Below are 13,386 nucleotides of genomic sequence, written 5' to 3'. Positions count from 1 at the left end.
CGTGTTAATTAGATAATTAAATTAGTTTGACTGTTATAGAAAACCCAAAAATTTTATAACATGGTTATTATGGTTCATTGTTAATTAGAATAAAATTAGACTTAAATATAATTCATGGTAATATGATAGTAATATATTAAAATGTCATACCTGGTTCGATTTAAAATTTATGCCATAAAGATATGAAAATCGAATTAAAATTTATTTTGTATTTTTCACTTGTTTGAAGAGCTTACAAAAAAAAAAAAAAAAAAGTGAAAATTTTCTATAAATTTTTCGGATTTCGAAAAATGCAAGCATCCCTACTTTTAGTACTTTAACATCGTGAGTGAAAATATTTGAAGTATTTTAGCTCGAGGGAGTAAATCAATTTATCTCGATTATTCACATAAAATCTCCGATCAGTTAGAGAAGGGAATGAATCCTTAGTTTATAAGAGTATGAAAATTATTCACTAGTTGACACGTTTTAAAAATCTCGAAAGAAGATTCAAATAACACAATATTTATTAATGATGGGCTTGAACTGTTATAATTCATATTGAGCTACACATTTTATATGTTATTAGGCATCGCTGGCCACAACTCTAACGACCATCGCACACCCCCCTCCTTCGGTGACCATCTTAGGCAACCAACCATTGTGACAATCTCATTTATCAGTAGTGGACAAAGGATAGTGAATAATTAGTTATAATATTTTAAATACAGATTTAAACTTATTAATTCATTAAGATTTTGTTGACAATAATTTTTGGTTGATAAATATGGTGAAAAGGAATGAAAACTTTTGTTCTTATCCCCTTCAATCAATCAAAGGGGTATAAGTTTTAATTTTTTTTTGTTTAAAAGAAAGAACAGAAAATCATGGAAGTACGAAAAAGTGGGAGAATAGGACAATTGGTTAGGGATGAACACCCGAGAAAGGAGAATGAACTGTCCTTGTCATTGTCTAGATGTTCGACACGTCGGCAGGTACCATAAAGGAAACGCCTTCCTACAACTCGAGACGTCGGAAATTTAACTCCCGTGACCACCCGAAGAATGTGGTAATTTATGGCATTCTCATCCCACTACCGCTAGTACATCAAAACGCAACAACCAAACAAATTTCAATCCTACGGCTCACCAGTTCTTCCCCTGAAATCCCCATTCTCCGCCCATCTTCTACTCTGTTCTCCTTCCCCTTCCCGCCATGCCCCTGAAGAGCAACGATGCCGACTCCCAGTTCTTTTTCGACCAAGATGATGATGCCGACGATGACATTGAGGTCACCAAGAACATGGAGGAGGATCGCAGCAACAGCGGCTTCAGCGATGGCGACGACGCTCCGAACGGCCTCGGACCTCGGAACTCCACTTTCACTTCTCAGCAGTGGCCTCAGAGTTACAGGTCGATCCACTTCGCCTTCGTTTTCTGTTTCTTTCTATGTGTACTGGTTTTTCTATCTATTGGTTGCACTTTGTACAACTTCTGTGGATTTTCTTTTTGTTTTTGTTGTATACTTTATTATCTCGGCGGTTGAATTAGAACACACTCTTATGGTTTTGGCTATCTGAAATCTAGACAGAATTTTGGTTGTTTGAGTTGTTGTTCATTTGCTTTTTATTTCTGTTGTATATGGTAGAGTTTCTTCGATTGAGGATTGTTTATATTTTCATTGGTTCGTTTCTCTGAAGTTCAGTTTGATCGACAGCCAACAGGGGATTGGCTCCATGTATTCGGTTTTCTGGTTTTATGAATAATGAATGACTAATGAGAAGAAAAAACTTGCCGAACCGGTCGCTTTAGCTTCTATGGCCTAGTTCTGTTCATCCGTTCCTCTGCAGTCCATTCATGAATTTTGTCTTTCATATTTCTTTGTTCCGCGTTCTTAGGTTCTGAAATTTGCAGGAGGAGTTCTTATGACTAACAAATAATTTATTAAGTCAGTCTAAGATATCTGTTGATAATCAAGCTGATACTTAGTTGTAGAGTCTTCTTTTTGTTAGTTATGATTTACTTCGAACTGAAACATTTTCGGAAGAGGACCAAATTATTGATTACTCTGGTGTTGGGGGCCATTTATTTTGATCCTTAACATATATTTTAAAGTGAACTGCTCAAGAGTTTCAACTTTTGAGCAGCTGGTGCTTGGGTGCTGTTGTTTATCTTGCATTTTTTTTTTCCCTTTGCCAGGGAGACGACGGATTCTTACACAATCATGGCTTCACCAAATTTTGGAATGTTCCGTGTTCCAAGTATATTGCAAACAAGCTGGCAGAATCTTAGTAAAAGTAGTTTAGACATGGATGGAAAAGCTCCTTTGTTATCTGACCACGGTGGCTCTGATCAAGATGAAGATATGGATAAGATCTCAAGAATGCCATCATTAAGGTCAGAAAGAGCTTCATTTCCAAAGCAACTGACTGGTGAATTACCTATTGGTCATGGGTGCAGCTTCACACAGACCATCTTCAATGGTAGCCTATTTTTTCTGTTGCTCTGTACTTTTTCACCTATACGTTTTCTCTGAGAAAGTGCTTCTTGTGATGAAAATGTTAATAGTTGTGAAAAGCAATGCAGCTTTGTGATTTTACAAATTTTTAACAATTATTTGATGTATAATAACATATATACATATTTTTTTTATTCATGTGCACTCTGAGACAGGAATCAATGTATTAGCTGGTGTAGGACTTCTCTCCACACCTTACATTGTAAAAGAAGCCGGCTGGGCCAGTTTGGTAGTGCTGGTTCTTTTTGGCATTGTTTGTTGTTACACAACCACACTTATGAGGCACTGCTTCGAGAAGAAAGGGGGAGTCATAACGTACCCAGATTTAGGAGAAGCTGCCTATGGAAAATTTGGACGTCTTTTTGTGTCTGTGAGTTTACTTTCTTATTATTCATGTTTTTCACATATATCCCAGTGCTTTCTTTGTCCCGAAGTGTACACTAGAGTCCAAATTTGTTACTCTGTTGTTAGGTGCATATGAAATATCAATGTTGGTAGCATGCATCTGCATTGAACTTTTTTCTGCCATGACTACAAAATTTGTGAGTTAGATTTTCATTTAGATTCATATTTCTTTTCAGAATTACTTTAGTTCTAGTGATTTAATTATATATTCTTATGCATGCATAATTGATGATTTTTTTCTAGAAGAATTGTTAATGTTATGATTCTGGAATTTTGATGCAGATCGTTTTATATTTGGAACTATATGTAAGTGAATCTCTAATCTATCGTCAACGTTTTCTTTTCAAGTAGAAAGATATTTCATTTTGCTAAACTTTGATGTTCTCTACACTTGCAGTGTTATTGCGTTGAATTTATTATCTTGGAAGGAGACAATCTAACCAATCTATTTCCTGGAACATCGTTGAGTTTGGGAAGTATTCAATTAGACTCTATGCATCTTTTTGGAATTTTAACTGCACTGATTGTTTTGCCCACTGTTTGGCTGAGAGACCTCCATGTGATCTCCTACTTGTCAGGTAATGTATCATATATTACACTGAGTTCTTATCTATGCTGGTCTTGATAATTTGGATATTTAGATGAAACTGTCTTCTTAATGCTGATTTCAGCTGGCGGGGTCATTGCAACCATCTTAATAGTGCTCTGCTTAATTTTTCTTGGTACAAATGAAAGCATTGGGTTTCATCAAACTGGTGAAGTAGTGAACTGGAAGGGTATTCCTTTTGCAATTGGTGTGTGTGGATTTTGTTATTCCGGCCATTCCGTGTTTCCAAATATTTATCATTCCATGGCTGATAAAACAAAGTTCACCAAGGCACTAATGATATGGTACATGTCAAGGCTTGGAATGCTCTTTACTTTCCATTTAGCTTGATGTTTCTAATTTTTTTTTTTTTATCTTATGCAGCTTTATTTTGTGTGGTTTAATTTATGGAGGGGTTGCAGTCATCGGATTTCTCATGTTTGGCAAAAATACATTATCCCAGATAACTTTGAATATGCCAAAACATGCTGTTACCTCTAAAGTTGCAGTGTGGACAACAGTAAGTGTTATGTTGTCCTTTTATTTGCCACCTAAACTTATAAACAGTGTGAGGTTTGCAATGTTTCTGAGCAATCTTGATTCTCTTACAGGTTATCAATCCATTCACCAAATATCCTTTTTAGATAGAGGCATCATTTTAGAAAACCAAGTGGCATAGTATTTTATCTTTAGACCAATGATTGAAATTGCTTCCTTGACACTGCTCAAATATGCACTGTTGATGAATCCATTGGCAAGAAGTATAGAGGAGCTACTACCACGTAGAATTTCAAATAGCTTCTGGTGTTTCATTCTTCTAAGAACAGCACTTGTTGTTTCTTCTGTTTGCGTGGCCTTCCTTCTGCCCTTTTTTGGTAATTGTCTTCTTCAAGTGTTTTGTTATTAGTTTACTTTCATTTTGTAAGTCATCTTAACATAATGGATTGTAAGATAATGGATGATTATTACCTTTCCACTGACGTAATAGATGATGATAACCCTCCAAAAACAAACTTTCATCTAGTACCCCCAAATTGTTAGCTCATATTCTCATGATAGGAACTCATTGATTAAGCATCTTGCTGTAAAGCCAAATTGTTAACTTTCCATGAGTAGCTTTATCCAAACATGGCAGATGAATTGAGCGTAAATAAAAGCAGATTACTATTTATCTTGATTGTAGGTCTCGTGATGGCTTTGATTGGCTCCCTTCTCAGCATACTTTTGGTAAGTGCATTTTGTTGGTTCCTTTTCTTGATGAGAATTTATTCTTGTTTCTCCATTGCCCTTCGTTTTAGCTCATAGCTAGTTGTACCTAATGATTGTCAACATGTCAGATTTTAAATGGTCAACCAGCGGGCTGTTAGCTGTTAGCTGTTAATTGTTGGTAGCTTTTGTTATATAACTGCCATTAACATTTCTTTTTTGGGATAAAGAAATATAACCTTTCATTTGTTCACCCTCGATTTCTCTAAGTACCCAATAAGTCCTCCAGAAGTTTAATTTTTCATCTGAGCATTAAGATCCACCCCTTCCAATCGTGCTCTTCAAGGGATAATCAAGTCAATTTAGCACGTTTCCACTGTTTTACTCTGACTGAGATTTCTTCCGTAGCTAATCAGCCCCGACTTTTAATATGTATCCGAAATATTTGCTTGAACGAAGGAAGGGATAATCATATATTCTTTAGATGTGGGTACATTCAACTTGAAGTGCGTTCCTATTTACTTGAGCAATAGGTGAAAAGGTTGATGGAAAATTAAAAATATAAATTGTGTATGTCATTGTCTATTAATTTCCATTCTTCGATCATCTCCCCTTCACCCTCCTCTAGAGCCTATTGGTAGCTGAACCATGGTGAATTGCCCCAGTTTGTTATCAGTCAAAATCTACTAAGAGTTGGACTTCGGCTTGTTCATTTGTCTTCTTATGGATATGGATGTGTTTCTAATTGTATGATATTTGATTCAGGCGGTAATAGTGCCAGCCGTATGTTTTTTGAAAATCATGGGAGGCGAAGCTTCAAAGATGCAGGTATGCATATTTTTAACCTATTATTATTATTATTTTTTTTTTTTAATTAAGCTTCTTGATAAAGTTTTATGAATTACAATAGTAGGGAGATAGTCCTCTTATATCCTGTATTCCCTTCCCAAGAAATAACAATGGACGCAATATATTGTGAATTTCATGAGGAAACTAATAGAATGTTAAGAAAGTTACATAAACTTCTTTAGAGGATCATGGATGAACTAACGTAAGTCTAATCACTCAACTAAGAAAACCAATTACACTCAGACCCTCACTGTAACTTGAGGTTTTATGAAGTTTGAGCTTGGTACACGGATATTTAAACGGTCGAGGCATTTTGCTATTTTGTGAGCTTTTTAACATATTTCTCGTAGGGAAAGAGAATGAGAAATATTGTAAGGGAAAAAAAAAGGAAAAAAAACTCTAGAATGGGTGGATTGGGTGGCTGTGTAATGCAGGAAATCATTTTCTTAATAGGACTTGGAGTTTGTTCTGCAGAAAGACAAGATAGGAAAAGGAGAGTTGGTGTAGGCACAGAATATAATTAATCAGTATGATTACACATTAATATTCTTAGTGTAAGGTTTATGGAGAAAGTAAGAAATGAGTATGATTACACTATAACATTCATAGAAATTTACCACCTGAACATTGGGAAATTCAAAACCAGCAGCAGAACTTCTCACTATGATTACACAATTTTCTTAAAGCTGTCTTTGACTCTTTATAAAAATTCATGTTCTATCCGAAAACGTTAAATGAAACATCTGTAATTTCTTATTCATTTGGTTTCTTTATTCTCCTTTTTCGTGAAATCAGATGACTTGGAGCAGCTTTATCATTGGACTCGGTGTCCTTAGTGCAATCTTTGGAACATACTCTTCTGTGTCACAGATTGCAGAGAGTTACTGAAACATATATGGTCAGAATAAATTTTCTGTAGGCTTCGTGTCTTGTAGCTGTCGATAGCTTCAGGTCATACATTATGCAAGCAGTTGACTTCTAAATAATTGCATATCCATTATTGCTTAATTGTTGTGTTGCCTCTCTTTATTGGGTGAAGATGTTGATTTCATGTTTGCTTATGCTCTGCTTAGATTAGCTATTTCTTTTGTGGTTTCGTCTTCACATACATTCCATTTGGTCTGCGCCCTCTTTTTATTTGTGCATTAAACACCAAAAAATAGTAAAGTCCTCTTATAGGCATACAAATTAATGTTTACAATTATTTGGTACAAAGCTCTAAGAAGAACATAGAAACTTGATTTATATAAGAGTAACCGTATATTTAAGTTTTGAGATTAAAGTTGATCAAATTTGATTTATTTTATGTCAATAAAATTTTCCCTTGTAGTCTAAGTTATGAAAATCAAGTGAGAAAAATCTGATAATAATAAATATTTTATTTTTTCAGTACAATGGTAATAATGGATAAAACAAAATATCATCTAAATTGAAGATATTTATTTAATGCTATGTGCTACATATTATCCAAGCAGTCTCTCTCCCTCGCACACGCAATGGAGTCATTGAGACTCCATGCAATGAATGAATGGTTCACAAATTTGGATGTTTTTTTTTTCTTTCTTTTTCTTCGGCAAAAAGACAATATTTTCTAAATTAAACAAAAAATAAAAATTATGAGTTTTCAAAAGGTATGTCATGATTTTCTGATATCTCCATTCATAATTAATCTGGAAAAGTATAAAAATAAGTTATTTGCAATCGCTAAACTAGTTTATAATTTTGAAAAAAACAAAAATAACTATAAGAGATTAAGTTTGAGATAATTAAATTAAATAATTATTTTGTAGTCACATTTTAAAGAAAATTAATTAAATTTTTTTACCAAGTTTGAATTAAAAAGAACAATAAATCCCAACTTTCCAAGTTGTATAAAAAAAAAAAAAAAAATCACATAATGGAGACTTGATGGAGTATTTGTAACTTGAGTAGGATGTTTGAAGATTATGAATTTATGGCAAAATTGGATTATAGAGCTTAAATTAGTTTATTTTTAAAAATTAGGGTTTTAACCAACGTATTGATTAATTTAGGATTGAATTTAAAAATGTTCTCATAATTATAACATTTGTAGAGGGTGATTTTAATTGGGTAAAAGAAGTGATGAAAATTGAAATTAATTTCCTTAATTATATATTAAATAATTTGTTACTCTATAATTGATTAAACCCTATTATTGTGGGACAAAATTACACCAGCCATCTGTAAACACTACAACAATATGACCAAATTTGTTGCACGTTCAATTAAATCAAAAGGAAATATGTAATTTAAGGGATAATATGTGGATGATTCTTTTATTTTCACATAACCTCGTTAATAAACAATTACCTGAGATGAAGGTACTTGAAGTCAAGCCGCCAATCTGTCCACCATATCCCTCATGAAAATACCCTCCAAGCTCTCATACGAACCCCCAAGAAAATCATCACTGGAATCCTCCATTATTGCAGCAGCCCAGTGAAGTAAGAGTTGTTGATCGTCGTCGTCGTCGTCGTCTTGTATCTTTCGAACATTAGTCTCCGGAGTCTCCACCGAGGCGGAAGGAGGAAACTTAGGCGCATCTTGGCCGGTGAGTTGTTGAACCAGGCCTCTAAATTCAGCCGCACTGGCTTGAACCCTCATGGGGTTGGATATGTACACAACTTTGAGAGGTTGGTTCTTCCGATCACAGGGTTTCCTTTTCCTTCTCCTTTCTTTCCTCCCCTCTTCCACGTCCCTCCCAACTAAACTCGATTCCATTTTTAGGGTTTGGGGGCAAATTTTGGCACACAAACCTCTCTTCTGCCTGCAACATACATATATATATAATTTCTTCTTATTTTGTGGAAATTGCTTAAATCAAATCTTATTGTAATAATTAATTAATTAATTAATTAAAGGACAGTCAATTTTGGGAAACCGGTAAGCCAATAGGGTTGAAGAAGGATAAGGAAAACAAAAACTGAGGATGTAGACGCAAGAGGAGCGCGTGGAGTGGCATAAAAAGAGTCAATTTGGTTATGTGTTTGCGCGTGCATTAAAGGCTTTACGGGTCGCGTGGGGGCTGTGACTGTCCACCAATAATGGACTGACAACCCATCTTTTATGGTGACGTCAGGACGATGTTTTGTAATGACGTCATAATTAAACGCAGACACCGATATTGGGGAAGTTGTGAATTGGATGTGTGGCTGAGAATGTGTTGACGTATAATAAATAATGTTATGATGACCACCTTGAATCATATGCAAAATATAATTCTAGATTCAAAAGGTCAAAGTTGTTGGGCTTATGTTCAGTTTGGTGGAGAAGCCCAATAAAGAAAGCCCATGTCCAAATAGGAAGGAAGGAAGGAAGGAAGGGGTAAATGCGTAATTCTACCATCTATTCCAAACTGTAGTTGCTATGGTGAAGTTAGAAAAATAGGAGAAGGGAGAGAAAGTGGTAGCATCATCAATTATGATTAATTAAATAAAGTTTTTTTTCTTTTTTTTTTTTTTGAAAGAAAAGGACGCAAGGAGCCAAGGAGGAGGTTTAAGTATTAGGAACAATTTGGAATGGTCACGCTTCTCCAACTCACCTCACCAACACCACCATTCCTTTTTTCTTCACTAAATTCAATGTGCCCCTCTTCAAACTTTTCCTCTTCTCCCATCATTTTTTTTTTTTTTTTAAACTTCACCCAACAATTCCTTCTCCAAGTCAAAAAAGTGTTCGCTTTTCATCCTCCACACCCCTTCTGGGTAGGGTTTTCTTTCGCTCTTCCTTCCATTTTCCCTCCTTCCGGACCTCCACATTCATTTCTCAAACTCACCTCCCATCTCGCCATTCTTCTCTTTTCTTATTTCACTTTTCTGGTATTTGATTTCTCGTACACTTCTTACTTTTCCTGGGTTCTCTTTGTTTTGAGCTCTTCGATGTCTTGAAACCCGTGCTGTTGATCGGCTGAAGTTTTTCACGTCTTTGGATCGAGGAACTGCTTGGGTGTTTTAGGGAACTGGGTCCGACTTATTTTCCTACAATTTCAACAGCTTCTTCTTCTTCACTGCTTTTCTACTTTTCTTATTCAACTGGAGCTGGGGTGCTGGTGATGATGATGATGGTGATTCATGGGTAGTAGAACAGTGAAGATTGGTGCAGACGATATAACCAATGCCGTGAGCGGGATGCCTAGCTTCGTTTCTTCAATGCCCACACCCAATAATTCCATGTAACTTTCAAGTACTCTGTTCAGTTTATTGTTTCAATTCAATTCTGCAGTACATGTACCTTTTCTTTTTATGCGAGTGTTTCTGCTTGTATCAACTTCACAATACTTCTCAAGAACATCTGCCTTAAGTATAAGTAGGTTCAATTCTTCTAAGAATATGTGACTTGGAGCATCTCTGAACTTTATTCAAGCCAATATAATGCTGTACTGTGTCTTAGCATATTCATCTCTTCAGTTAAATCCTTAGTTGAATGACTGATTTTCTTGGTCAATTCACATCCTTGAGTTCAACAACTTATAAGTCTGTGGATGCATTGTTATGTTTTGATGCATCCCTTAATTTCCTCTTCCTTGCTAGGATCATTTGTACACCTTTTTGCGTTATCGTTGGAATTATTTTTTCACTGTGATGGTCTTTTTCTCTGTGATTTTCAGGGGTGCAGAGGGAAGCTCTATTCCGTCGTCTCGGATCTCAGACTTGAGAACACTTGAGCAAACTCTTGGATTTCACATAGAAGATGTAGACCTTTCTAGAAGTATGTGTTATTAGGAAGTAGTTTCAGTGGTCATCTGTTTATCTCTTTTTCACTCTTGATTTTGCATTATTGAGTACACAATCAGAGCATGCTGAATCTACTCTTCTCTGTTCTTCTTCTACTAATATATTTTTTTACCAAATGTACTTGCTCTAGATCCTTTGTATAATCAGATAAAGGCGAATAGTTCGGCTCTGAACCACGTCCAGTTTGGTTCTTTAATTAAGGNTTTTTTTTTTTTTTTTTTTTTTTTTTTTTTTTTTTTCAATAGAGGTTTATTAGGCTTTGCTTTGCACTTATATTTGATGATAATTAACATCCCCCCATAATGGAATTCAGCCACTTGTATCCACTGATGTAAATTTGCCAACTGCTATCATGGGGTCTCAAACGCTGCCATTACAGAAAGAACCAAATCCGAATTTGGTCTCTACATCTAGCGGTCCTCGTGAAAACTGGGGAGAGTCTAACGTGGCAGATACGAGCACAAGAACTGATTCCTCGACAGACGACGATGACAAAAGTCAAAGGGTAAAGTCCCTTGAGTATGTTATCAGCTTAGTTTTACATGATTCATTTTGGAGATCTTCTGGTTTATTTTGTTTAAAGATTATTGTATACAAGTTACCTGATATCAATATTATAATTTGAAGTTTAAGATAATTGAAGGATTGATTAAATAGAGCAGCTAGATGACAGTACACATACTCTTGTTCTTATTCTTTTCACCATCTCCCTTCTCGTGAGCTGTGCGGGAGGACATGGGTTATGTGTGTTGAATGTTTTCATCGTCTCAAGTAATAGTGTCTATCTTTCTGTTTAGTATTCTTGGGAGGTAAGCTTATGTCCTGTTGTCTTCTGTAGCTTGACAAAGATCAAGGAAACTCACTTATGGCATATGATTCTAACAACAAGTTGAAGGAAAAAACAGCAGATCAGAAGGTTATCTTTTAAACTGAAATATCTTTACATTCTTATCTGAACATGTTGATGGATAATAGCAGCTTGTTCAATCAAATAATATGTTGTTTGACATCCCTTTCAGACCTTACGAAGGCTTGCCCAAAATCGTGAAGCTGCTAGAAAAAGTCGTTTAAGGAAAAAGGTAAGCTTCCATTATCATTGATTTCTATTTCTACTAATTATCTAAAAATTGTAAGCCGTGTAGTATCGAACAAGCTGTACCTTTGCTGAAGAATTTGGCTTCAATGATGGTTGCAGATTGTCGTGCTTTATAACTGATATTGACTTAGTTGCTTAGAAATCTTCAGTGAGTTTGATCATATTATGCTATGAATCTCAATAATATTTCTTTATCACTTTACATCCTTTTCATAGGCATATGTGCAGCAGCTAGAAAGTAGCAGGCTGAAGCTTACTCAGCTCGAGCAAGAACTTCAGCGAGCCCGTCAGCAGGTTGAGTTATCTATATTTTTGTGCTTGGTCATCATAGTACATAATCTTTCCAATTTAGTAGGAAAGTTCTGAGTTGCATGCTTTTACTTAAATCTTCCACCACAATTTATGCAGGGTATCTTTATTTCAAGTTCTGGAGACCAAGCTCATTCCATGAGTGGAAATGGTATGCAAGCCTTTTCAGTTAGCATTTTATGCAATGTGACTTTTTTAATATATCAGTTGTTGAGTTATCCTGCTGCGTTTGTTCTCAATTCATCATGACTTGAATGTCATTCTTGATAATTTATAAGTTTTTGATATGAACGACTATTTTTTACAATATTCAAAGTCATGAATTTGTTTTCGTAGGGTGTGTTTAAACATTTTTTGATTCACTGTCATATGTTTTCTTGTTTGTGTTTGTAGGTGCACTAGCATTTGATGTAGAATATTCACGTTGGTTAGAGGAGCATAATAGGCTGATAAATGAGCTTAGAGCTGCAGTTAATTCACACGCGGGTGACACTGAACTGCGAACGGTTGTTGATAATGTGACTGCACAGTTCGATGATATTTTCAGGTTGAAAGGCATTGCAGCCAAAGCTGATGTGTTCCACATCTTGTCAGGAATGTGGAAGACACCAGCAGAGCGGTGTTTCCTGTGGATTGGTGGCTTCCGTTCATCTGAGATCCTAAAGGTAAGATATTATGTAGGTGGTAAGCATATGAAAGTAGAGGAAGAAAACATTTATAGGTTGGTGCTTACATGAAGTTAATGCAGCTTCTTGTAAGCCAATTGGAGCCTTTGACCGAGCAGCAAGTAGCGGAAATCTGCAACCTGCAACAATTATCACAACAGGCAGAAGATGCTCTCTCACAAGGAATGGATGCATTGCAGCAATCCTTGGCTGAAACGTTGGCCAGTGGCACGCCTGCTACATCGGGGTCATCTGGTAATGTGGCTAATTATATGGGTCAAATGGCCATGGCAATGGGAAAGCTTGGAACTCTTGATGGCTTCCTACGCCAGGTAATTTGGTTTTAGATTTTGTCACTCAGTTCCATCTTGTTACATTTATACCTTGCTCATGCAACAAACAAGTAAAATTGAAATCTTTGTCCATGTTTTCTCACTTTCATTTTTCCATCTCTTTCTATAACTTGCAGGCCGATAATCTTCGTCAACAAACACTTCAACAAATGCATCGCATATTGACAACCCGTCAATCAGCTCGTGCGCTTCTTGCAATAAACGACTACTTCTCCCGCCTTCGAGCTCTAAGCTCTCTCTGGCTTGCACGGCCACGAGAGTGAAAGGGGCATGGGAGTTCTCTCTAGTTAATCTGTCAAATTTATCAAACAAGTGCCTGAAGTGTGCTACCACACAGAATTGCATTGCTTCATTGGATGAAGCTGCTTCTGTCACAGGAATTGTACAATGGATGAAGATGAGTAATGGCGGTGTAGGGTGAAGTCTGTGATTGATATATACATATATATAGCTTTCACATTTTCAGTTGTTTGATATTGTATGCTTATTACAATAATCTTTTCAGGTGGTGTTTCATAGAACTGAATGGGAAAATAGGTTGTATCTGTAACTTACATTTGTATTACATCAGCTTACACCAGAGATCATATTATAATTTATTTTCAAATAATATTCTTTGAGTAAGTAAACCATTTTGAGTTTACTGCAAAACCAGAGTTCTTGGTAA

The 13,386-nt window shown here is 35.8% G+C and overlaps 3 protein-coding genes across 6 annotated transcripts; 2 read left to right on the top strand and 1 right to left on the bottom strand.

Annotated features, from left to right (window-relative positions):
* Positions 1–1,056: 1,056 nt before the first annotated feature.
* Positions 1,057–6,601, top strand: LOC111800054 (amino acid transporter AVT1A-like). 4 transcript variants are annotated; one of them, XM_023683632.1, is made up of 12 exons: positions 1,059–1,391; positions 2,178–2,461; positions 2,652–2,866; positions 3,184–3,207; positions 3,299–3,479; positions 3,573–3,792; positions 3,872–4,007; positions 4,099–4,118; positions 4,217–4,362; positions 4,671–4,714; positions 5,459–5,521; positions 6,338–6,601. In XM_023683632.1, the coding sequence occupies exons 1-12, from the start codon at positions 1,195–1,197 to the stop codon at positions 6,428–6,430; spliced, it is 1,623 nt and encodes a 540-aa protein (XP_023539400.1). In that variant the 5' UTR covers positions 1,059–1,194; the 3' UTR covers positions 6,431–6,601. The 4 variants fall into 4 exon arrangements, 3 of the variants coding, with proteins under 3 accessions (XP_023539402.1, XP_023539401.1, XP_023539400.1); XM_023683634.1 differs by lacking the exon at positions 4,099–4,118 and having other exon boundaries at positions 1,057–1,391; positions 3,872–4,018; positions 4,181–4,362; XM_023683633.1 differs by lacking the exon at positions 3,184–3,207 and having other exon boundaries at positions 1,058–1,391.
* A 1,144-nt stretch (positions 6,602–7,745) lies between these two features.
* On the bottom strand, positions 7,746–8,350 carry LOC111800056. Its single transcript, XM_023683635.1, has one exon. The coding sequence runs from the start codon at positions 8,282–8,284 to the stop codon at positions 7,895–7,897; it is 390 nt and encodes a 129-aa protein (XP_023539403.1). The 5' UTR covers positions 8,285–8,350; the 3' UTR covers positions 7,746–7,894.
* Positions 8,351–9,097: 747 nt separating this feature from the next.
* LOC111800053 (transcription factor HBP-1b(c38)-like) lies at positions 9,098–13,301 on the top strand. The gene is made up of 12 exons (XM_023683631.1): positions 9,098–9,267; positions 9,435–9,734; positions 10,170–10,270; positions 10,427–10,497; positions 10,610–10,801; positions 11,135–11,212; positions 11,316–11,375; positions 11,609–11,686; positions 11,801–11,852; positions 12,095–12,366; positions 12,450–12,698; positions 12,836–13,301. Exons 2-12 carry the CDS (start codon positions 9,634–9,636, stop codon positions 12,980–12,982), a joined length of 1,401 nt encoding a protein of 466 aa, XP_023539399.1. The 5' UTR covers positions 9,098–9,267; positions 9,435–9,633; the 3' UTR covers positions 12,983–13,301.
* The last annotated feature ends 85 nt before the right edge of the window (positions 13,302–13,386 follow it).

Source organism: Cucurbita pepo, chromosome LG08 (assembly GCF_002806865.2).
Source record: "Cucurbita pepo subsp. pepo cultivar mu-cu-16 chromosome LG08, ASM280686v2, whole genome shotgun sequence".
Classification (NCBI taxonomy): Eukaryota; Viridiplantae; Streptophyta; class Magnoliopsida; order Cucurbitales; family Cucurbitaceae; genus Cucurbita; species Cucurbita pepo.
Note: the sequence above shows the minus strand (reverse complement) of the source record. Positions and strands in the feature narration are given on the sequence as shown.

Coding starts and splice junctions, on each gene's coding strand:
- LOC111800056 (XM_023683635.1), bottom strand. CDS start 8,284: ATGGAATCGAGTTTAGTTGGGAGGGACGTGGAAGAGGGGAGGAAAGAA.
- LOC111800054 (XM_023683634.1), top strand. CDS start 1,195: ATGCCCCTGAAGAGCAACGATGCCGACTCCCAGTTCTTTTTCGACCAA. Junction 3,480..3,572: donor TGTGATCTCCTACTTGTCAG/GTAATGTATCAT, acceptor TGCTGATTTCAG/CTGGCGGGGTCATTGCAACC. Junction 3,793..3,871: donor ACCAAGGCACTAATGATATG/GTACATGTCAAG, acceptor TATCTTATGCAG/CTTTATTTTGTGTGGTTTAA.
- LOC111800053 (XM_023683631.1), top strand. CDS start 9,634: ATGGGTAGTAGAACAGTGAAGATTGGTGCAGACGATATAACCAATGCC. Junction 10,802..11,134: donor ACGATGACAAAAGTCAAAGG/GTAAAGTCCCTT, acceptor TGTCTTCTGTAG/CTTGACAAAGATCAAGGAAA. Junction 12,367..12,449: donor GTTCATCTGAGATCCTAAAG/GTAAGATATTAT, acceptor AAGTTAATGCAG/CTTCTTGTAAGCCAATTGGA.